The following is a 23,760-nucleotide window of genomic DNA, read 5'->3' on the forward strand; positions in this document are numbered from 1 at the left end:
TTCAGTGGACCAATCAGAGGCGGAGGAGCTGATTGAGTCTACTTCCCCACACCGGGACAGCAGAGCTGCACACGGATATATCATCACCATCACCATCATCATCATCATCATCATCATCAACAACAACGTCAGTGGAGATCCGTGAGACCTCCGAGCTTCTCTTTCCACCGGGGACACCGCGTCTGCTGCCGGGGAGATGGCCGGGATTCTAGCGTGGTTCTGGAACGAGCGGTTCTGGCTCCCGCACAACGTAACCTGGGCTGACTTAAAGAACACGGAGGAGGCAACGTTCCCGCAAGCAGAGGACCTGTATGTGGCGTGTCCTTTAGCCTTCTGCATCTTCATGATCCGGCTGCTCTTTGAGAGGTGGGTCCGGTAACACATCGCTCAGGGATGTGACGGTGATTGATGTTCTTCACTCTATCAGTCAAACAATAACAACGGCATCTGATCCGGTTTAGCGCACGATCCAGCAGGCGATCAGCGTTGGTTTGTGCACACAGGCCTGCAGCCTTTACGCGCTGTCTGTGGGCTGTGCTCTGCTCTGCTGTGCTGTGCTGTGCTGTGTGAGCACCGCAGCCAAGTTAACCCGGTCCAAGTATCAACATCATTATCCTCCCCCTTCCCCAACAGCATGAAGCTCAATGCAGCATCGTCTGATGTCTGCACCGGTGAATAGGACATCTGGCATACCGGGCAGCGTCCACCTGAACCTGAAGTGGGCCGGTCCGGTCCAGAAGTGACGAGAAAAGAGTGAAAAGTGACTAAAATGGGCCAAAAGCAGTCAAGAGTAGCCCGAAAAAAATGGGCAAATTAAGAGGAAGCGGTGCTATGTAATGGCAAAGGCTAGCTTTAATGGGCAAAATGTGGCAAACAATAGAGAAAAAGGGCAAATATGTGGAACAAAAAGAGGCAAAATGTAGGGGGGAAATGGGGAACGTGGTATTTATTGGGCAAAAGTTAGCTTATTTTGGATGAAAAGTGGCCAAAAAAAATCAAGAAAGGACAAAAAATGGATAAAAGTGTCAAAATGAACTTTGTATTAATTGGCATAAGGAAGCTAAAATCTGAAAAAAAGCATCAGAACTTTGTGAAAAGGGGCAGAAATTGGTTAAAGCACCTGTGTCAAACTCATGGCTCCGGGGCCAAATCTGGCCCTTTGGAGCATCCAATTTGGCCCGCAGGAGAAAGTAAAAATGACAGAGAAAACATGAATCATTGTGTAAATGAAACTCAACAAGTGCTCACAGTTTTCCCAGTGCCTATGTTGCATGATTGCAGCCTTTTTGAATGTTAAACAGTTGAAAAACTCAAAATTCAAACTCAATTTTTGTCAAATTTACGACATATTTCCCTTAATTAAATAGAAATTGATCACAAATATAGGAAATTTAAAGTGAAGAGACTGTTGTGACTGATATCTATCACTTATTGTTGAATATTGCTGTTTTCTTACATAATTAATATTTTATGTATATGTAGATCAAACAATAATGTTAAAATTACTAGATAATTATAAACTATCAAATCTGCGGCCCACTTGAGATCAAGCAGCTCTGTAATTGGCCCCTGAACTAAAATGAGTTCGACACCTCTGGGTTAAAGGAATTCACGAAATGGCCAAAAGAAATAGGTAAAAAGTGGGTTAAAAGGTTCCCACCTTTTAAGGTTTTCTAGGGGAATAATAATTAAAAGTAAGACATAAAGAGCCACATGTTGAGCATCACTGACTTAATAATGGCTTTTAGGTGATGTCCTCTGATAATGTAGTGGACTGGTCTGGACAGACACACTTTTAAATAAAATTCCAACTTAGTTTTAGTCAAACTTAATCAAACCAACTAAATCCACGTTATTCACAGATAAACAAAGTGCTGTTCAATACGCTCAACATTACACAAATAAAGGTAAGAAGATTGAGTTTACTATCTCAGCTGCATTAATCAATACAACTGTTTTATTTGACATGGAACACATTTAACAAATAACTGAATTATTAACAGAAACAGAATAATAATAAAAATCTATCACCTCAAACCTTTTGGATCCAGTGGCATCTTATTGGTGCATTGGTCCCCATAAGTAGTTATACACTTTTGTAATGATACGGCATAATTAATAGTTAATAGTTTTTTTATTATTATTAATTCATGGACCCCCAAGTTACGGCTCAGGGACCCCAGTTTGAGAACCAGTGTTCTACTGTATGGAACGAAGAAAAGGAGAATGTGGAACAAGCACATGGCATGTCCAGATGTCACTAACCAAACAGCTGCAGAAGATCATTTTATAGACAACGAACAATCCAACAAATACTTGTTTATATGATGTGCTACATTGTGTGATTATCATTTCATTTCAGGTTTATTGGTAGACCATGTGCATCGGGACTGAAGATCCAAGCCAACGGGCCACAAAAAGCCCAACCCAACGCCATACTGGAGAAGGTGTTCACTGCTATTACCAAGGTCATCATCCATCTGTTTTTTTGTTTGTTGATAAATTGACCTCATAGTGAAATGAATTAGTGATGTTTGTTTTTTCCCCCAACCAGCACCCAGATGAGAAGCGTTTGGAGGGTCTGTCCAAACAGCTGGACTGGGATGTTCGTACTATTCAGCGTTGGTTCAGACAACGACGCAACCAAGAAAAGCCCAGTACGCTCGCCAGATTCTGTGAAAGCATGTAAGTGAAACTACTAGAAACTTCACTACAAGGCATTGTAGGATAAAAAAAAACATCTGAATACAGATGGGTTTTTTCTCTCTTTTTTATTGGAGGTAAACACTGTGCCTAATGTTGACATCTTAATATTGCGTTGGTGATACATGGCAGTGCAAGCGATTGAAATAAGCATCACCAATCATCAGCACTGCACCACTGGCAGTAGTAAAAGCAGGCAGGATGAAGCGCTTTGGGTGAGCATGTGTGGATTTTCATAATGTGGTTACTTGCTACTGCAAGCGTAGGCAAAGTTTGTGGCTGCCTGAAAAAGCACTTTTACAACGTTTAGACAACTGAACATGATAGGAAAGGATGAATCAGTAAATATGTGATAAATTAACCTAACAGTCAAACAACATATCAAGAGTATGAAGGACATTCTTCTTGATGCCCTGATTCCACTCACAGTCTGTGTCTCAGGTTAAGTTCAGGACACCTTTACAATACTAAAATGTTCTTCAAATAATTAAATAACACATGAAAAAAGTCACATGTACATACAGATCAATAAAAAGGTACATTCACTGAATAAAAGCTTTAAAAAAATGTATCCAAAGAAGATACATTAGCTAAAACAACAAGGGCTCTAAACTTTCCTTTGAATCTCCTTAAGATCAAAGTCCTTCTGCAAAGCATTCCATGAACAAGGAGCAGAACATATGAAAGCTTCTTTTATTTTGCACAGTTTTACAGTAGCATTATTGTAAATTAGGTTCTACGAGCGAACATGTTTCAACGGCCACTGTATTTGGTAAACTAAGGCTTTAAAGCATCTACTCAGCCTTTAATCTCTTCTCAATAAAAATAATCTGGAGACCAAGTGCCATTTTAGGATCCTTGAATTTATTGACTGCATAAAATGGGTATAGTTAAGTTTATTCGTTTATTTAGTTAGACTGTACAGTGTACATTCTCATTTGCTTTAATTCTAGAAGCTCAACCTTAGAGAAAAGTTGTAGTTCCCATAACATTTTCCAAAATAAAATAGAAAATGATTGTGTGCAGTGATGTATTTATAACCTTGCCTGCAAGATGGATTCTCCTGTTCTTCACAAACACCAGAATCCATCTTGTGCTGCTGCCGCCTTTGCCTTTCGAACCGAACCAATTAGAACCAATCATGAGGCAGTGTTGTGGTTTAGGGCGGGACATCCGGGTGTGACGAAGGCAGAAGCGCCGAAGCAAAACTGGCGCATGCGCAGTTGCAAGGAAAAGAACTAGCTGGGCTATTGCTATTAGCATAGCTCTGAATCAAAGTAGAAAGATGTCAACATGAGGATGGTTAACATGTTCTTAACTCGCATACTCGTGTTGGAAAAACGGCAAAAGTCACTCACGACATAATGACCGTAGCATTGCTATCCAAAAGAAAGTTTTCACCAGCATCTCTACGGCACATGCCGATGACGACATAATTATTTGTTATTGTGTGATTGGCTAAAACAAATCATGGTGGACAGGCGCTTCGCCTAATCAGCTTCAAGCATTCTGTTCGTGTCCCTCCCTGGTTCCAAAAGGATTCACCAGACACAGACCCAGATCGATGTGGAGAACCCGAGTTAGAGGGAGGGGCTACACATCAATCTGGCTCTTGCCAGGTTAATGTATTCATGGAAAACGTGGAAACTCCACGCTTAGAGGTAAAACCAGGAGCATCCACTGGCCATTAATAGCCAATGAATGCTTTCGCGTCATGCATTGTTAATGAGGATCACAGCATAGGTGTCACGGAGGAACGATAATCAAACGTGTCCAAAAACAAATAAAGAAACCTGCTGTCTTTCATTTAAAGCCACTAATCCGCAGCAAAGTTTCACCCTGGGATACAGCAGCAGTACTTTCACTAGACAACCATAAAGGCCAACATGTGAGTGTTGCCGTCAGAGCGCTATCATGTCTCACACCAGAGGAGCATTTGTGGTCGTTGTAAACCCAGGGAGCTTTACATCCTCTGACCTGCCTGAGGCTGCTGTTCACTCAGGAGAACACTGTTGGCTGATTAGACTGCAGGACTGCCATTTACAAGCTCTGAGAGGAATCTAAAAAAAATACTCCAAATACGTTCTCTCACAACACAGCAAAAAGCAGAGAGGCGTTGGCTATAGAACGCATGGGATTATCTTCCGTTTTTAGCTACTGTTTATTGCCTGAAAGCAAAAGTGGTGCAGAATTCATTTAATTGCGTTCATCTTAATCGAAAGCAAAAGTTGGCCCTGGTTGTTCATGTGAGCTGCTGACTGCGTTCTGTTTGTGTAGCTTTAAATAAGGCTGCCTGTCGCACACAGATAACATTCTTTGTTCTGTGATCTGTTGTCTCTTCTTTTCATTATGCAAAGAGGAAAGTACATTGCAGACACATTCAGTCTGCTCATAATGAAGACTAGTCGTGATGGAGTTTGTTTACCAGCTCATCGTAGCGGACTTTGTTGGATATTTATTTTTAGAAACGTATGACGTGACGTTCCCGTAATCTCAATGGAACGAAGCCTGAAATGCATGAACAATTACCTCTGACGATGCAATAGTAACTCAAGCTTGTCCACGGCCTTCATTTTTGAACTGTAGAAAACAATGGAAGCACCTTTGTCTATGTAATACTATTATTAACCCTCCTGTTATCATTGGGGTCAATTTGACCCCATGCAAAGTTTGTCATTCATACAGTTGACTTTATTTCATATTTCATGACTTCATGACATATTGCACACATTGGTGTTCCTCCGGGGTCAATTTGACCCTAAGCCGTTTTAGCCTGGGGTCAGATTGACCCCAAGGACAAAATGTGTTGGTAATATTTGAGGATGATAGGAGGGTTAAGCTGTAGAAATAGAGTAATGAATGATATAGTACTTGGTTGAGTTATTATGATGTAGTTACTAGATTAGATTTTGCCGACTTTAATGTTCTTATTGATTTTAAGCTGTTGAATGTTTTCTGTTTGATCATGTAAAGCACATTGAGTTGCCTTGTGTATGAAATGCGCGATACAAATAAATTTGCCTTGCCTGGCCTAGATAAGGCCATTAGATTCAGTCCAGTTCAAACCAATGGCTGTGTTTGAAATGGCATAGTTCGTACTATGCACTACAAACTCAATGAGTATATACTGTCTACTATATACTATAAGTACGGGTAGGAAGATTAGAATGATGATTGTTCCCAGTTAAGTATACTTCCAAGTTTCCCAAGATGCATTTCAAACCTACTACAACAAAAACCTGAAGCGCACTGGGGCTAAATATCTCCATTAATTCACCACCTTTGAAAGTTCTGAAAGCATTTGAAGTGAGAAAGTGACCAAGAAGAATATCAACATGTGGTCAATTGATCCATAAAACTTGCTGAAACACATTTCATGTCGACATTTCAGAGATTTTCGGAGACCCACCAGTGTGCTACGGACACAACTTCCGGTTCACTTCAAAACAAGAGCCCCATTTACAAAAGTGTTAAAAAACTAATGGAAGACAAGAAGAGATGCTTTTGTTTTGAAAAGGGGACGTTTGATATTTAGCTTGAAGCTGGTCCTATAGGATGATTTTAAGTTCTGCTCGCAATGCATCTTGAGTATGAGTGTGCCCACCGTGCATACATCATAAATGTCCTGATATAGTATACATCCGAGTATTCCTCATTACTCAATCTTTCCATACTATCTAATGTGAATGCACTACACACTAATTTTGAAGTGAGACTTAGACTACTACTACTCAGACATTTCTAGCCGATCCCTAAAAATCCTTCTTATACGATACTGAAAATGATTCAACCGACGTTGAGCGGCTCAGCACTTGATTACAGTTTAGCTCTGAGTTGAACCATACTTCATCTGTGTCTGAGAGATGACAGACACACCCATTTCTTTGAAATTACATGTATTGCTCCTGATTAAAATAACCAAACTAAAATTATGTTCCCCATGTGCAGAAATTCAATCAAAAATCAAATCAAGCAAAGGCACAGAGCTCGTGAAATGACGAGCTGCATTTTGATTAAAGTGCAAAAAAATGAACCTGTTCTATATTCAAGTGACCTTCAACAAAACTGCAGCACAACAGACAGAGCGCTTATACGGGACGATGCAACACACAACCTTGATAATTGAATGTTTTATTAAAAGCCACCGTGGCTTACGTTTGGTGATTCGCCAGCAGCGGCTCGTGCCACTCGCAGAATAAAAACAGCCTCATTATAGAGTTTTTAATCCAATCAAAGCCCCCCAAAATGAAAACATCCCTAAGAAAATACATCTGGTGTCTGTCTGATCAGTGTTGTAAAGAATACCATGCCCAAAAACCTTATTTATTCCCTTTTTCAGCTCACACACAACACAAGGCAACTCTTTTATACATTTCAATTTAATTTACACTTCAAGGTCACGATAACTAAAGCCTTTGTACAGCAAACTCTAATTTCAGTAGGTGTCTATATCAATATACGCAAACAAACAACACTTTACAAAGCGTTTTAAATAGCTACCATCAATCATTGTGTATACAGTATGTGGATAACTCAATTATGACAAACACCCATCTGTGTCTGACTCTGTGACAAAAAAAGAAAAGAAACCCATTGAAGGGAAGCAGTTGTGAGTCACTATAATTGTACAGATATAGCAGTGATTTATCATCACTTGAAAAGGACTCTTGCAGGCTTGATGAAGCTGTTGCCATGCAACAGTCCGAGCTTTGTGCCAGCCAGGTGGACTCAGACACTTCATTTGGTTTCTCAGCGCTGTTGATGGAGCACAAAGCGTTCACAGACGGGGCATGAACATGGTAATGAAAGCTTTTGTGCTCATTAAAGAATTACGCACGGCTATGAGAGCAGCGCCTACGTTAAAGGCTGAGCGGAGGGAGCGGAGCTGGGATGGGATGGGATGGGGAGGATTCAGTCCAGGACTCGCGTCATGTTGAGTTTTGGTTGCTGTGGAAAGTAAAGTGAGTTTGATTTGAGGTCAGCTGGAACGAGCGCACTGCACAACACATCAAGTATGTAAAAGCTCGGTTCACGTGACAGCGTGTGTGGTTTGTGACACACCTTTGGTTGGATGCTGTTTTGTGGAGCTTTGCTCTGCTGATGAACAGTCTTTGACACTTGAATAGTGTCATGGTCACTCAGATGATTTAGATTTTTAAAATGTCATACTTGATATCAGGTTTTTAGTGAAACTGCACTCTGAGGTTTTCCCTTCAGTAATGTGGACCTGCTGGCAGTAGTTTTTTATATTTTGGATGAAGTAGCAGCGTCACTCTTTGGCACACTATTTGTTCTTTGTGTCATTTCTCACATAATGAGTGTAGATTTGCTTCCTGCTTTTTGTGTGTTGGATGGTTTAGAGGTAAAGTCATTCTATTCTAGCTGGAAAAAAAATAGTTTTATTATAATTATATTTTCCTTTGAAACTGGAAGGTTATCTGTCATCAAATTAGCTGTAACTAAAGACAAGTAAGTAAGTTTGTATTCCAAAACTTGCTTAATGAAAAATTGGTGCTTTGGAACTGAGATACCCCAACACATCAGGATAAGGCAGGGCTATATATAGTATTGTATTTATTATTATTTAATTTCATCACATTTGTGAGTAGATCTTTCACGGTTAATTCAAGTTTTTTTTTTTTTTTTTCCTTTCTATTGTCAATTATATATATTTTTTATTTCTTATTTCAATTTAGTTAGTTATTTATTTTTAGCATTTATAATAATAATAATACATTGATTTTAGGTCGTGCTTTTTTGGGAACTCAAAGTCGCTTTACAGAATTCAGGGAATATTCTTGGTAGTGGCTATCCGTACGGTTGCCGTATCAATATACCGACATTCTATTTGTACGCAGCGCCTCTCATTGGCCAGTTTAGGTCACGTGACTAAGACTAAACCTAACCCTAAACTAAACCCTAAAAATTGTTGCGATATAGGGTTATAACCTAATCCTAAGACTTTACGTCCTTGTGCTTCGGTAAACGTACATTACCAATAGCACCGGGGGTTGTCCGTACGGCAACCGAACGAATAGACACTTTCATTATTCTTTCACACCACACTTACTGTATTTCTTCATCTCCCACTCCTTCCTGTTTCTGCATCTTACGCTGTTGCCTTTGTCATTGTCTTGTATGTGTGTTGCAAAGTAATGATAATAAAAAGTAAAAGGACAAGGCATTTAAAAAAAGAAGTGGTATTATAATAGTTATATAATAGAATATAAATAGTCCAATATTCCAGGTTCAGAGGCCACACCCACTGAGGTGAAACAAACCTTGGCAAGGAAATAAACATTTTCAATCACAGCTGAGGTGAAGAAAAACAAACATGATCTTTTCGGTCGTGTGGAAACTGAAATTTAAGGAGTTCATTTTAAACGCTCTGTGGAAGAAAATAACAGGCAGTGAACAGCGTTTCTGTATTGGAACGGACTCAGGCTGAGGTTTGAATTAAATTCTCAGTTACAGCAAATTTTCATTTCATTTTATTTATTCTTTTTTTATGGTAATGCAACATAAATTGGTACAACAATCCAGCAAACACAACAATAATACATTCCATGAAAAGAAGAATTTCTGTGATTGCAACCATGTCGGAAATGAACTGAATAAATAAATAAATAAATAAGAACAGGAGTAGGATGAAGAAAAAATCTTATAAACTCCTACCCCATTCTTAACAAAAACGTTACAAATTAGATGGCCTCAACGATGCCAAAAGATAACAATAGCCAAGAACAGATGTAATCAACTTTCGATTTTAACAATTTTCACTTTTTTTATTATTTTTTTTATTTTATTTCTCAATTATTATAAATGATTTTGCTAAAACAACAGTTGATGGTTTAAATGAAATGTTACTCATCCACGGTCTAAAAGCGTAAATCCCTGCTATTTGATCAGGACAATTCTTTACATTTTGGTCAAGAAATAGTAGACGAGTCAGGCCAGTGAGCGCCAGCTTCATTTTGTGGGGTTTTTTTGGGGACATTTTCTGTATTTTTGTTTGTCATTTTTGTGATTTTGTTGTTGTTTTGTGTGTCTTTGGAGTTATTTTGTGCATCATTATTGGCATTTTGTGTATTTTCCTGTCATGTTGTGTGTTTTTTTAATAACAAAATAAGACCTGCACGCCACCAGTTGCCCATGTCGGCTGTGAGTGTGTGAATATCTGAACATATCTGGTAAAACTTTGTATATTCTTTTGAGAGAGCTTGAAGAATCTCAACCAAGGTGCTTTACTACCTTGTTTGCTGTGCAGTAAAGTGTTTTGTGCTTTAAATATTGAAGTTATTGCTCTAGCGGTGCGTCATATACAACTTTTAAATAAAGTAGCAGAAAATGACACATGTATATATCTGGGCCTGCATGTGAGGCTACAGAGAGACACGTGGTTCTGTATAACGCAGCTTCCATTATACATTCATCTCTTCCTGCTCAGCAACTCTTTGATCATTGATGTGTCAGCTCGCGTTGTTTCCTCAGACTCAGACCTCATCATGATTACTACATCCACCATGGTCTACCCGCGCCGTCACTGTCGATTATGTGAAATACACACAGAGAAAGAATAGGTGGAAATGACCAGAGCGAGCCTCTTTCCCTCTGAAAATGCATCACCATTCAGTCAGTCAATTACTCCGCAGCTTTTAGCAGGAATAAAAGTGGAGAAAAGTGAAGAAAACAAACATGTTTAGGTTTTCTGCTTTTTGTCAAGGCAGAATTAATGTATTCTTCTGTATATGAATATGTATTTTGTTTTAATGAAGACATTGTATGTATCTATAAATATAATTATTGAACGTGTATAACCTGTAGATGCATGTGTCTAAGGCTAAATCCTCCCCCTAATGTGTGAAATATTTCACCCACACGCCGTTTAACATTTTCTTTGAATGTGTTTTATTTCAGGTGGAGATTTACATTTTATTTGTACATATTCACCTACGGAGTGCGTTTCCTGAAAAAGGTACATTTCCATTTTCCCACACACTAGCAGAACTCTATTGTTGTAGTAAGTGATGGCTTTAGCCTGTGTTTGCAACACTTTGCATGTCAGTATTGAGACTTGGTTAGCATGGAGTGGAAATGCAAATAATTTAGTCTAACTATGACAAAGAATATTCTTCTAGATCTGACTTTGCAGAAGCAGAAAATGATTGTTGTTTTTTTTTTGGTTTTTTGAAAACAATACAGTATTATATTACAATAATAAAATTGAAAAAAATGAAAATTATTACAAAGATTTATGTGTGGTTTAGTTTCATTATTAATGCGTTTCCCATGAAGTTTTCCATTATAATTGCACATTTGTTCTGTTCTTTAACGTTTTTCAAATGTTTTTAAGACATGGCACATCAGTAAACAAAATGTAACAATTATATTACAACTTCACCTACAGTAACTACTTAATGCTTTATCTTGCTATTTTTGTTTGGTATAATTACGATGGGTTGGAAAATTGGTTCTGCTACAGATGTTTAGTAACTACTGGCTTTGGGAAATACAATATCAGTAACGACATGCAATTTTTAAATATGTCAAAATGAAAGTTACAATGCAAATAGACCACAGTAAGTACAGTTTGACTATTATTATTATTAATTATAGGCTGTTACACATCATTTACCTCTAATTTTCCTTTCATATTATGCACAATTTGCCCTGGATTTCCTGACGACATTCTGAGCTCGATGAAGAGTGATAGCAACGAGGTCTAATCAACTTATGGAAATGAGCCCAGTTGGCTAAATATGAATTAAATATGCAACTGAGGTGGTTTAATATATTTCATACATATATTCATGAAAATCCATAAATTGACAGAATCACAGCAGTAGAGGACACGGAGTAGGAGAAAGCTCTCTGAGGCACTGGTTGCATGACAAAAACTATCGCTGCAGACTCAAACTTAGGCTGAGTTTAGAACTAGAGCAAGTTTAGGGAAGCATGAGTCAGCGTGATGGATCACGGTTTGCTGATATCACACCAACTGTTCTGTGTTGGTTTAGAGATGACTTTTTTAGACACAAATGTGAGGTTAAAGCTGCTGGAGATGAAACATTTTGATCAGATGAAGACAGTGTAGGTCTCATACATCAATTAATCTGAGATCATTTGCCAAAAAAAAAAAAAAAAAAAAAAGAACATGTAAAAGACTGAAATTGCCACTTGAAATTTTGGTTTGGATCTCCACTGCAAACACTCTCTTGTTGACACTGTTGGAAAAGTTACCCTCATTGCAATGTGGGATGTGACGTCCCATAGACATGTGCATAAAAGGGTTTTTACTTTATTATTATTAGCGGTGTGAAGAAAAAAAATTGATTTCACGATATATCGCAATTTTTTGTGTGCCGATTTTAAATCGTTATTTATTTATTTAATCTATTTAAAAAAAAAAAATACAATTTATTTTTTTTCTAATGTTTAATCAGTATTTTTCTTATTGTATTTTTCACATTTTCGTGGATGTGTGTTTTCTACTGCTGGAGACATTGTCACTTCTCAACGGAGCAGCCTAACTACTAGGCACGTTGACCAGCTTCTGTTCCTACATAAAAACCTTGAAAATTGTGCCACTTCCACACCTCCACTCCAGTAGATGGCGCTGTAGATATAATAATAATAATAATAAATAGGATGTCTTCAAGCAAATAGTTTTGACTCAATTTGTCCTCTGAATGATCAATATCTTCTGATGAACATAAACAGCAACTTGATTTTTCCTCTCTGCGTTTAATTTTGATATTAACTGGGTAGAATATCGCAATATATCATGATGTTGTGATAATATCCTATCGTGATACTTATTGTATTGCAACATCCTTGCCAATACTCACCCCTAATTATTATTGTGATTTTTTGCATTTCTTCTCCAAAACTCTGCCAAAGTGTCTTTCTAACACATTTCTCATGTTTTCACATACTGAAAATTGAGGCACATAAAATGGCGGATTGTTTTTTAAGGTACTTAAGATCCAACTCTGTCTGAAATTGAATGTCTGGCGAAGTGAGGAAATATCACGGGGAATACTGGGAACAATCTAGAAGAAAAATGGCGTCAATCAAATAACTGTCTTCTTTGTTTGGCAAAGAAACACAACAAATCACGGTAAGAATGAAGGGAAAACACTTCTATGCATCCGTCTACGGGACTCCACATCCCATAATGCAATGCGCGAAACCTTTCAAACTATTTAAATAGGTGATTCTTTACAGCGGAGATCAAAACATACTTTCACACACCAATTTCACCTTTTTCGAGCAATCAATTATCTTTGATTTATTGATCAATAAGACCAACACTATCTAATTTATTTTTATTTTTTTTAATCTTTTAAACATTTATTGTTGAGTTTTTTCCAACATCATTTCCTTAGAAATACATTCATTTTACTGCTTCTTCAGCTATTGATTTAATTCAACATTCACTGAGTTAATGCGTTTGTTTTTAGTTGAAAACCTCTGTTTCTACCCTCAGAGTCCGTGGTTATGGAACACTAAAGAGTGCTGGTACAACTACCCGTATCAGGTAAAGGGTTACACAGCAGCCTTTAAACATCCTCAGTATCCATGACAAAGCAAAAAAAGCTTCTATTATTCTTGGAAATGTCATTTCTAACCATGCTGCTTTGTGTGTTTATGCAGCCATTGACCGTGGACATCCATTACTACTACTTACTGGAGCTGTCATTCTACCTGTCGTTACTCTTTTCCCAATTCACTGACATCAGGAGGAAGGTAAGCATACGTCGAAACTAACTTCAGGAATTGTATATATCACATTAAAGCAAATGTATGATTTTAATTTTTTCTAAATTATTCCCTGTGCATATATGTTAATGTGTGGTTGGAAAACAAACACATTTTGACTCAAGTAAATAAATAAAAAAAACAAGTTGCTGATCAAATGAATAGTGACATACATAAATATGTAAATATTCAATCACTAAAGGGAATAGCTGATCAGCTTTCGTATTTGGTCATTCAGCTTCTGAACAGTGACCGTGGTCAAAGGGTTTAAACATGTCATAGATTCTTCTTAGTGTTTCTGAGATACTTTATTAGTGCATGACCTCACACGTATTCAATGCAAAGTCTACAGTTGCTTAAAGCAGGGGTTCTCAACCTTGCGGTCAGGACCCCATTTGGGGTCGCGAGACACTGGGAGAGTTTTGAACAATTTGAGCCCATTTTTGCTTTTTTTTTTGGTCCTTTTTCTGCAACTACACCAAACTTGTTCTAACCCACTTTTTTGCCATATTTTGTGCTTCTTTTTGATGCATTTCTACTCCTATTTCTTTCACTTCTCTGTCAAATTTTAATGCGTTTTCTACACTTTTTTTTTTTTTTACCATTTTTTCTGTCCATTTTTGGCCACTCTAATTTACAACTAATAACCAATTTCGGTGGTTTTTAAAATGCCATTTCACCACCTTTTCCAACATTTTTGGTCACTTTCGTGAGATGACAAATAATAATGAACTTTCTGGATAACAGTGGATATTGTTCGGATAAATAAATAAATGTGGTTATTGTCACAAGTTCATAGAACAATGGGCCATCATGTTGCTGACTTTGTGGATGGGCTTTAAAAATCTCTCCCCTTTATTCCTTCCCTGTAGATGTAGATGGCCCTGTCTCCACATTGTTGAATGTTCATGTCTGTGTTCAACCACCTTCAGGTACAGTGGGGGTCCCCGGTCTCTGGCACCTTTATTTTAAGGGTCCTGTGCTGAACAGGTTGAGAACCAGTGGCTTAAAGGGGTTAAAGATGGAATCTGATTGGGGCAGAGCACTTTGTGTGAAGGATAAAAACTGGGAAACTCCCGTGCTTGTCAAGAGAGCATGGATGCATCAGTGCACTGAATGCATTCTAACACTGTCTGTATATTTAATATTCCAAATATGTATTTATTTTTAATGCTAATGAGATCAAAATAACTTACATATAGCCTAAATAAAAGCGTACGTCTGACACCTCAGGACGTTTATATCTACTTCTCTTACTCTTTACTGGATTTGTACTCATTTTACTCGTCAGTTCTTCCTCATTCTCAGGCCAAAGGCTCCAGTTTTGGTTCATTCATTATCAATGTCCAATGCATGCCCTCCAACCATGATCCTCTTTCTACTGCCTGCAGTCCATCCCATCTCTGCCCTCGTCACAACACACTTCACTCACAGTGGGTCCACTCTGTCATCTTTTTGTTGACTGTTGGCATGTTGTCTGTTTTTTTTTTTTTTGTTTTGTATCTCTTTTCAGTTCTTTCATGCACAGCACTTCACTGAGGAGGTCTTCTGCATCCCCTGCCAATTCCAGTATGTTTCCCCTGCACACTCTTTGTCATGCTTTCATAGTCTTACTTGCATCATTATTCATTCCTTTTTTTTTTTTTTTTTTTACCGTGCCTGGCGTTGACTCCTCTTTTAATACTCGTCTGAGTCATAAATGGTTGCAATAGCCACGTTGAAGGATTTTAATAGCTAAAGATCTTCTGCGTAGTGCGTACCTGTCTCAGCACTCTGAAAGGTGCAGTTATTCAGCAGAACTGGGGCTTGTTGTGGATATCTACTCACTGTAGTGTAGAACACATAATGGGAAGTTCAATACTTATAATACTTTTCAAATGAAGACAATACACGGTCCATCACCTCTGCTTTAAAGGTGTTTAAGCGTGTAAGTGTTGAAACATTATGTTTAGCACACATTGACTCTGACAAACAGCAGACGTAATTTTTCTTTGTAAACTCTCTCTCCAGGATTTTCCGATCATGTTCCTTCACCATGTGGCAACAATCTCCCTAATTGTGTTTTCCTACGTGAACAACATGGCACGAGTGGGAACACTGGTCATGTGTCTGCATGATGCGGCCGACGTGCTGATAGAGGTGAGGAACGGGGCAGGAAAAGAAGCAGTTCCAACATTATTATGTCCTACTTTACACCTCCACATAGAAATGATCTGTAAAATATGTAAAACACCGACAATATTGAAGCAATAAGTGGCAGATATCAGTAGGAGTGTGACGATATAGCGATACGGCGATATATTACGATATTCTTCCGCACGATCGATTATCAATAAATATTTTTTCTTCAAAACCTTTTTTGCTTTTTCACTAAAATGTACAGGTAGTTCTTCACAGAAAATGTGTCACTGTTTGTTGAAGGAACCAATATATTGTTTACTGGAATATTGCACTATAATGGTGTCACTGGTAAGAAAGACCCTATTTTTTGTTTACACAAAGCACTATTGGAGATACTTAATCATTTAAATTGGTTTGTTGACACTTATTTACAGAAATGTTGCACTAAAATAGTGTCACTGTTTATAGGACACTTTTTCAATGTATTGTCTTTCAGATTAAAATAAAAAATATATTTTTTCACTTAATCTTTTTTATTTTCTTGTTATGTCATAGATTATCGTAGATTGATTTCGGACCAATATGTCGATAATCGCAGCATCGTCATATCGTGAGATAATCGTTATTGTGAGCTTTGTATCGTGTATCGTATCGTATCGTGAGGTACCCAGAGGTTCCCACCTCTAGATATCAGTCTGTGGAGGATCTTGGTCTTGTCTTGGTGCATTCTGGTCTCGGCTAGTGTGGTCTTGATCACAACACTACTGAAAATACAATGGTCAGTCTTGGTCCCACATCAGGTGGGAGGTGACTGTAAGTGATAAAAAGATAGAAATACATGTATTCAGGAGGCACTAAATATTGTTTCATTCCACTTATTTACCAAATTCTTTAAAATGTGGGTTATTACTCATTCATTCCGTCATTATGCTCAGTTGTTTTTTCCAAGAATTCAGCGCAAAATGCGTTAGTGGGACAAAGGGACTACTTGGATTATAAATTTAGAGAAAGGGGTACTTGAGCCAAAAAGTTTGAGAACCATTGCTTTAAAGGACTGTATTTGGCGCCCGGGCTTTGAGTTTGACACATGCTGCTGTAAATTGTCAGACGAGTACATTTTGTTGAGAAGAATGGGTGTTAAAAGTCAAAACCACCTCATAATTTCCTCATTTTATCTGCACTTTATCTGTCAGTAAGTTACTCTGTCATTGAGCTGTCGGGCAGGCAGACCATGGACAGGTTGACAGTCCATCATTCAGATTAGATTTAGATCTTTTCACAGGTACCAGGCAAATAACAATAAAAAGTATGAAAGGGAACCTGAGCGTATGTGACAGCAGATAATAAGGAAGTAGCTTTTCTTGTACTTCCCAAAAGCCAAAACAAAGGTGTACAAAAACAATATGTTTTATTGGTACACTTTGTGTCAAAATAGACAGGATTACTGTCCCCAAATTAAAATCTGCCTGTGGCTTTTAAACCAACTTTGACTTTAGTGCAACATGACTTTAGTGCAAAATGACTTTAGTGCAAAATGACTTTAGTGCAAAATGACTTTAGTGCAAAATGACTTTAGTGCAACATGACTTTAGTGCAAAATGACTTTAGTGCAAAATGACTTTAGTGCAACATGACTTTAGTGCAAAATGACTTTAGTGCAACATGACTTTAGTGCAAAATAACTTTAGTGCAACATTACTTTAGTGCAAAATGACTTTAGTGCAAAATGACTTTAGTGCAACATGACTTTAGTGCAAAATGACTTTAGTGCAAAATGACTTTAGTGCAACATGACTTTAGTGCAAAATGACTTTAGTGCAACATGACTTTAGTGCAAAATAACTTTAGTGCAACATTACTTTAGTGCAAAATGACTTTAGTGCAAAATGACTTTAGTGCAACATTACTTTAGTGCAACATTACTTTAGTGCAACATTACTTTAGTGCAAAATGACTTTAGTGCAAAATGACTTTAGTGCAAAATGACTTTAGTGCAACATTACTTTAGTGCAACATTACTTTAGTGCAAAATGACTTTAGTGCAAAATGACTTTAGTGCAACATTACTTTAGTGCAAAATGACTTTAGTGCAACATGACTTTAGTGCAAAATGACTTTAGTGCAAAATGACTTTAGTGCAAAATGACTTTAGTGCAAAATGACATTAGTGCAACATGACTTCAGTGCAACATGACTTTCGTGCAACATGACTTTAGTGCAAAATGACTATAGTGCAAAATGACATTAGTGCAACATGACTTCAGTGCAACATGACTTTCGTGCAACATGACTTTAGTGCAACATGACTTTAGTGCAAAATGACTAGTGCAAAATGACTTTAGTGCAACATTACTTTAGTGCAAAATGACTTTAGTGCAACATGACTTTAGTGCAAAATGACTTTAGTGCAAAATGACTTTAGTGCAACATGACTTTAGTGCAACATGACTTTAGTGCAACATGACTTTAGTGCAAAATGACTAGTGCAACATGACTTTAGTGCAAAATGACTAGTGCAAAATGACTTTAGTGCAAAATGACTTTAGTGCAACATGACTTTAGTGCAAAATGACTTTAGTGCAACATGACTTTAGTGCAAAATGACTGTAGTGCAAAATGACTTTAGTGCAACATGATGTATATGCCTAGAACAACAAATAAATGCAGAAAGTTTGTACTTTCTTTTTAGATTTTATTGAAAAACCCAAGCTGGTCAATATACCCAGGTTTTAGTGCACTTCTTTGTGCAGTTACAATGTCTCCTGCAGTGGAAAAGACTTTCCTGGTTAAATAAAAGTAAAATAAATTCATTTTAAAAAGAAAAAAAAAATCGAAATGGATGTATTTTGAATCGATCCGAGAATCGCATGACGTAATATCGCGATATATTGCCGAATCGATTTTTTTCAACACCCCTAAAATGTATCATTGATTTTTCTTTATTCCTTCCTTTAATACAGGCTGCAAAGATGGCCAACTATGCCAAATGCCAGATACTGTGTAACCTCCTGTTTGCAATGTTTGCAATTCTCTTCATAAGCTCCAGACTGGGAGTTTACCCTGTGTGGTAAGTCTTTCCTTTCAGGTGTTTCACAGTGAAAATTCCTCTACAGCCTGAATGCAGCGCAGTATTCACACATGCACAAGGTGCTGCACAAAATATGACGATTGATCCCTAAAACATAAAAACACAACATCAGAGCCGTAAAGATCAGACTGTCCTGTCCTTTCACGGAGAGCTGTATGTGAAGTTTGTTGCTAAGTAATAGTTACTATGGATACAACCGCTTCTCCCGCTGAAAGCCGTACAAGATGATGAGAATTATTTTTATTACTGGAACAATATGATATTTCAAAAAAGAAAAAACTAATATTGATCTTTGAAAGTCTGACATTTATTGTGCTATGGCAGGTTTATTTAATTTCTTAGTCAAATTTCAAATGCCAATGTTATGACACATTATGGTGACATTTACGGGAAATGCATTTCAAGACTGGACTGTTCAGCAGCTATCGAACAGACATCAGCAGCAGTGTGATTACTCATGTTTAATGTGAACGCAAACATCTATGCAGCATTTCTAAATCAGACAACTCACTTCTAATTTTGGGACAAAGATGGTCGACGTGTTCAGCACAAATAATGGATCTTATTTGACGCATTTGAACGAAATGCTCCTGCATTATTTATTCTACTATTATTTCTTTCAAAGACAACCTCTAAGAAAAAAAAGTAAAAACTTCATTATTTTTGCCTCCTTTAAAGCCCCCTATTGTTGATTAAACCGTTGCCATGGATTCAGAATCTTTGCAAGAAGTGGTCCTGAAATAAATGTTTCACAGACATGTTTTTCTGCATTTTAGCTACATTTGAATAAATCAATCATTTATTCATTGCTAAAATATGTATAAAAATGATGTTTCAGCTGTTGTGTTTGCTGTCTATACAGACATATCCATATTACTGGCTTATTATGAGGTTATTCCAGTAATGTCTGACAGGAGAAAATTCACCAAGCCCTTAAAGAGATATCACACACTGTTCCATGATTACAGTCATTACATATCGGTGATCCACGTCTCCTTCTGTCTCTATGCAAGGATCCTTAACACAACGCTGTTTGAGAGTTGGGAGATCGTGGGGCCCTTCCCATCATGGTGGGTCTTCAACCTACTCCTGATCCTGCTGCAGCTGCTCCACTCATTCTGGTCCTACCTCATAGTAAAGACGGCGTGTAGAGCCATTTCCAAAGGAAAAGTGAGTCACTGCTTAGCTTTTATTTCAGGTTACTCAGCAACAAATGATTCCTGCCCCAGTTCGTGTTAAATCCTGTTTCATGTTTTCCTTTCATTTTCTGTCGTCTTTCTGCAACGATCGAGGTGGGAAAGTGGAACCCTTTACATGTAAGTAGCCTTGAGTGACTCACGTGTTTTTGAAAACTGTGTGTTTCCCTCCCTGGTTTGACAAAATATTTCCATCACATAATTTTGTGTTTCTTAAAAATAAAAAAAAAGCCTATTTCACATGTGAAACTCAATAAAACCTCACAGACATGTGAAGCCATTCAGGGCCCAAATATACATTAATAATTTTAAGAAGTCATATTTCATACAGGGGAGTTCAATTCTTAATGAAAACATACATATTTTCACATTTTTAAAGTTATTTTCTATTTACACCATTAGATCTCTGAGAATATATTCCATATTGAAGTAAAATTGCTAATGAGACTAAAAAAAAAAAAACTTAACCAAATTGAAAAACTAATTGAATCGCAAATGGAATCTGGCCCTTGCAAATCAAATCAAATTGATTTTGGAAATCTGAATCGATACCCAGCTCTAGTAGAAAAACCCTCTCTTAATCTTATGTGATTCTGTCTTTAGACCAGAAACGTCAAACTTTTGTTTTAGTTCAAGGGCCAAATATGGAGCAGTTGGATCTAAAGTGGATTTTAGGAGGGAAAATGTGTGATTTCAACATTAAAGTTAGGGTAGGCGAGTTTCTCCAGATACACTTTTTAAGTTTTTGGTTGAAATTGTCTTTATGTCCTGACAGAAATTAAGATCTTATGTGCTCTGAAAAAGGAATGAAGAAAATCCATTATCTGTAGCAGCTGTAAATCTGTAATAACTTCAACCAATGGAAAAAAAAAAACAACCGTTTTTTTTTTAACCAATCACGTCTCCCTGTCCCCCTGCTCGTTCTCGACCCCTCACATTCACAAGCTCACACTGAAAGCGCGTCACCGCTTAAAGAGTTCAAACAGAGTTTTTGGTCACGTTTTTTAACATATTTAATGGTAAAGTTTATTCTTTACTTACTGCTGAATGAGACATGAGACAACGAAGTTTATACACAAATACAAGCCATGAGCTGAGGTCTAAAATACTGTACAATAAAAATTAAATTAAAGTGCATATGATAAAGTGATATGTAAAGGGTGTACGGCATTGACAATATTCAAGCAATAAGTGACAGATATCAATCCCTGAAGGATCTCCACTTCATTTTTCTTGATTTTATGACCAATTTTGTATTTAATTTGGGGAAAATTAGTGACAAAATTTGAGGAAAATTGCAGGATTGGAGAAAAATGTAGAGTTTTTTTCAACAATTCAAGATTAAAAATGACTGCCATCAGTTGTTATAAGACTGAACTGTGAAGTTTTATTGAATTTGTGTATTTGGAGGCACTGAGATGAGATATCTACAACTGAATTACTTGGTCATTTAAACAATGGCTCATGTTTTCTCTGTCATTTTTACTTTCACCTGGGCGCCGAATTGGATGCTCTAAAGCACATGTGTCAAACTCATGGGCCATGGGCCAAATCCGGCCCTTTGGAGCATCCATAAAGACTGTGGCCCACTTGAGATCAAACTGCTCTGTATTTGGCCTCCAGGCCTTGAGTTAGATGCCATTGCCATAAATGTGCTATGGCAATTCCAATAATTTAGATTGTCCAATAAAGCTTAATTTCTTATTTTTGTGGTATTTAATAGTTAAGAAATGTTACCATGGAGCTATGTAATCATGTAGTTTTTCTTATTAAATCTTCAGATGTTTAGTTTGGAGACAGATGGCTCTCTATTGGTTGACTGATATTGACTCTCCATCAACCACACCAGTGCTGCACAAAACCGCTTAACGTGATTTTAATGGAGAAAATGTCACTTTCCCATGGCTGCAGGTGTCTAAAGATGACTGCAGTGACATTGAGTCCAGCTCTGATGAGGACGACAGCCCTCCAGCCAATCAGAAGCACCACAGCAGCTCCAGCAACGGCACCAACAACAAAAACCATGGAACCAACGGCTTCCTCACAGGAGGCCTGTATCCAGAGGAACACTAACCTTCACTTCATATCACAGCCTGGGAGCCGTGCTGCAAGACCCCATTCGTGTGTGTGTGTGTGTGTGTGTGTGTGAGTGCATGGTGGAAACATGTACAACACTGACTGTCCGAAGATTTTGATTGATTTACATGAACGCCTGTAATGATTGATTTCTTTTTTTTTTTTTTTGCACAATTTGATCTCGACATCTTTACGTTTGCATCAAACTGCACTCAGTGAAATATGAACGCACTCCTATTAGTACAATCCACTCTGTTTGAGTAACGAATGCAGCGTTTGACTCTAAAGTGTAAGCATGCTAACCTTACATACAGTGGTCTGCTATCATCGGGGTCTCCATTGTTTGTGTCTTTCTTTGTTATTTATTTCCTTTTTTTTTAATGAACACCTTTGCAGGTTGTAGTGAACATTTCGTTCTTCTTTGATGTCATTGTTTATCTCCAGCAAAGAACACTTCCGTTGTCACGTCACAGAGTAATGCTGAAGACATGGGCTGACTCAAAAGGCTACACCTCCAAAGATTTGCCAAAATCGGTGAATGAGTTAGTTTTCACTCACTCATGAATAGTAATGTGGAGTTCACTCTCATTTTTAAAGACATCCTCCACTCCAGCTGTATATGAGATGTCAATAACAGTATTATGTGTGCATCAGATATGGCTCGATGCTGTATTCCCTATTGAAGCATTTTGTTAAGTATTCTGGTACTTTTCTGGTAAAGCATTGCATTAAAGACCAATTGTCCTCTCTTGGGGCAGCCGGGAGTTGCTTGAGTCATTAAAAAGGAAAATGGTACATTACTATAAGAGTACAAAAAACAAAAAACACATAAGGTGACTAATTAAACCATCTATCTACTCGACGTTCACCATCCAAGTGAATGACATTTTTTAAAATTGCAGTAATGTGTGAGATTTTAAGATTTAAGGTCACAACAGTGCAAGTTTGAAACCCTTTATGACATAGTGTAAAACTCAAACTGGTCTCACCCTGGGACCCACATTTTACCACGGTCATTAAATCGTCACCCAGTTTTTTTTTTAGAATTCAACCAACCAATTTTTTTTTTTTTTTAAATAGCTGTTGAAAACACATCTTTTTTTAAAACATAAATCTATATATTTTCCTGTGTAACATGCATTTCACAGCATGCCTGTCAAAACAAACAAGTCCAACATGGGGGATATTAAGCATACATTTATTGTTTTTTACCAGCTGTCCGCGACCCACCCAGTACAGGTCTGCGACCCACTTTTGGGTCCCGACCCACCAGTTGAGAATTGCTGCTTTAGAGTATTCAATTCAGCCCACAATAGAAACTCATAATGACAGAAAACATGAATTATTGTGTAAATTACCAAATAATTCAGTTGTAGGTACCTTAGCCTGTCCAAATACACTAATTGTAAGAATCTCTACAACATTTGCCAGAGTTCACAGTTTTCTCATGCGTATCAACATTTTCCCCAAATGAAATTAAAGAAATTGCCCACAGAATCAAGGAATTTTAAACTAAATTCACTCCAGGGACTGTTATCTGTCACTCATTGCATGGATATTGCCAGCGCTTACATATTTTGCACATCATTCATATGTGAAAATGCAAAGTGGGGCACTTTAATATAAAAAATGCTTGTTTTACCTCCATAAATCTGTGGCTCAAACACTTCTGTATTTTTCCTCTGAACTAAAATGAGTTTGACAGCCCTGCTTTATGATATACAGAAAATATTAGCAGAAAATAATAGGTGAACATGCAGACTGCAGCCCCCTGGTGGGACGAGCTGGTACTGCAAATAGGACCCTTGTTAAACT

The 23,760-nt window shown here is 37.5% G+C and overlaps 1 protein-coding gene across 1 annotated transcript; it reads left to right on the forward strand.

The window, feature by feature from the left end:
• On the forward strand, window positions 1-22,686 carry cers6 (ceramide synthase 6). The gene is made up of 11 exons (XM_028436970.1): window positions 1-366; window positions 2,363-2,468; window positions 2,555-2,685; window positions 10,621-10,678; window positions 13,193-13,243; window positions 13,360-13,452; window positions 15,475-15,603; window positions 18,546-18,652; window positions 19,687-19,843; window positions 19,966-19,989; window positions 21,781-22,686. The coding sequence occupies exons 1-11, from the start codon at window positions 197-199 to the stop codon at window positions 21,940-21,942; spliced, it is 1,188 nt and encodes a 395-aa protein (XP_028292771.1). The 5' UTR covers window positions 1-196; the 3' UTR covers window positions 21,943-22,686.
• The last annotated feature ends 1,074 nt before the right edge of the window (window positions 22,687-23,760 follow it).

Source organism: Gouania willdenowi, chromosome 21 (genome assembly GCF_900634775.1).
Source record: "Gouania willdenowi chromosome 21, fGouWil2.1, whole genome shotgun sequence".
Classification (NCBI taxonomy): domain Eukaryota; kingdom Metazoa; phylum Chordata; class Actinopteri; order Blenniiformes; family Gobiesocidae; genus Gouania; species Gouania willdenowi.

Bases quoted from the DNA above. Each gene is read 5' to 3' on its own strand.
- cers6 (XM_028436970.1), top strand. From the start codon at position 197: ATGGCCGGGATTCTAGCGTGGTTCTGGAACGAGCGGTTCTGGCTCCCG. The intron at 367-2,362 runs GTGGGTCCGGTA...ATTTCATTTCAG, and splicing joins ATCCGGCTGCTCTTTGAGAG to GTTTATTGGTAGACCATGTG. The intron at 2,686-10,620 runs GTAAGTGAAACT...GTTTTATTTCAG, and splicing joins GCCAGATTCTGTGAAAGCAT to GTGGAGATTTACATTTTATT.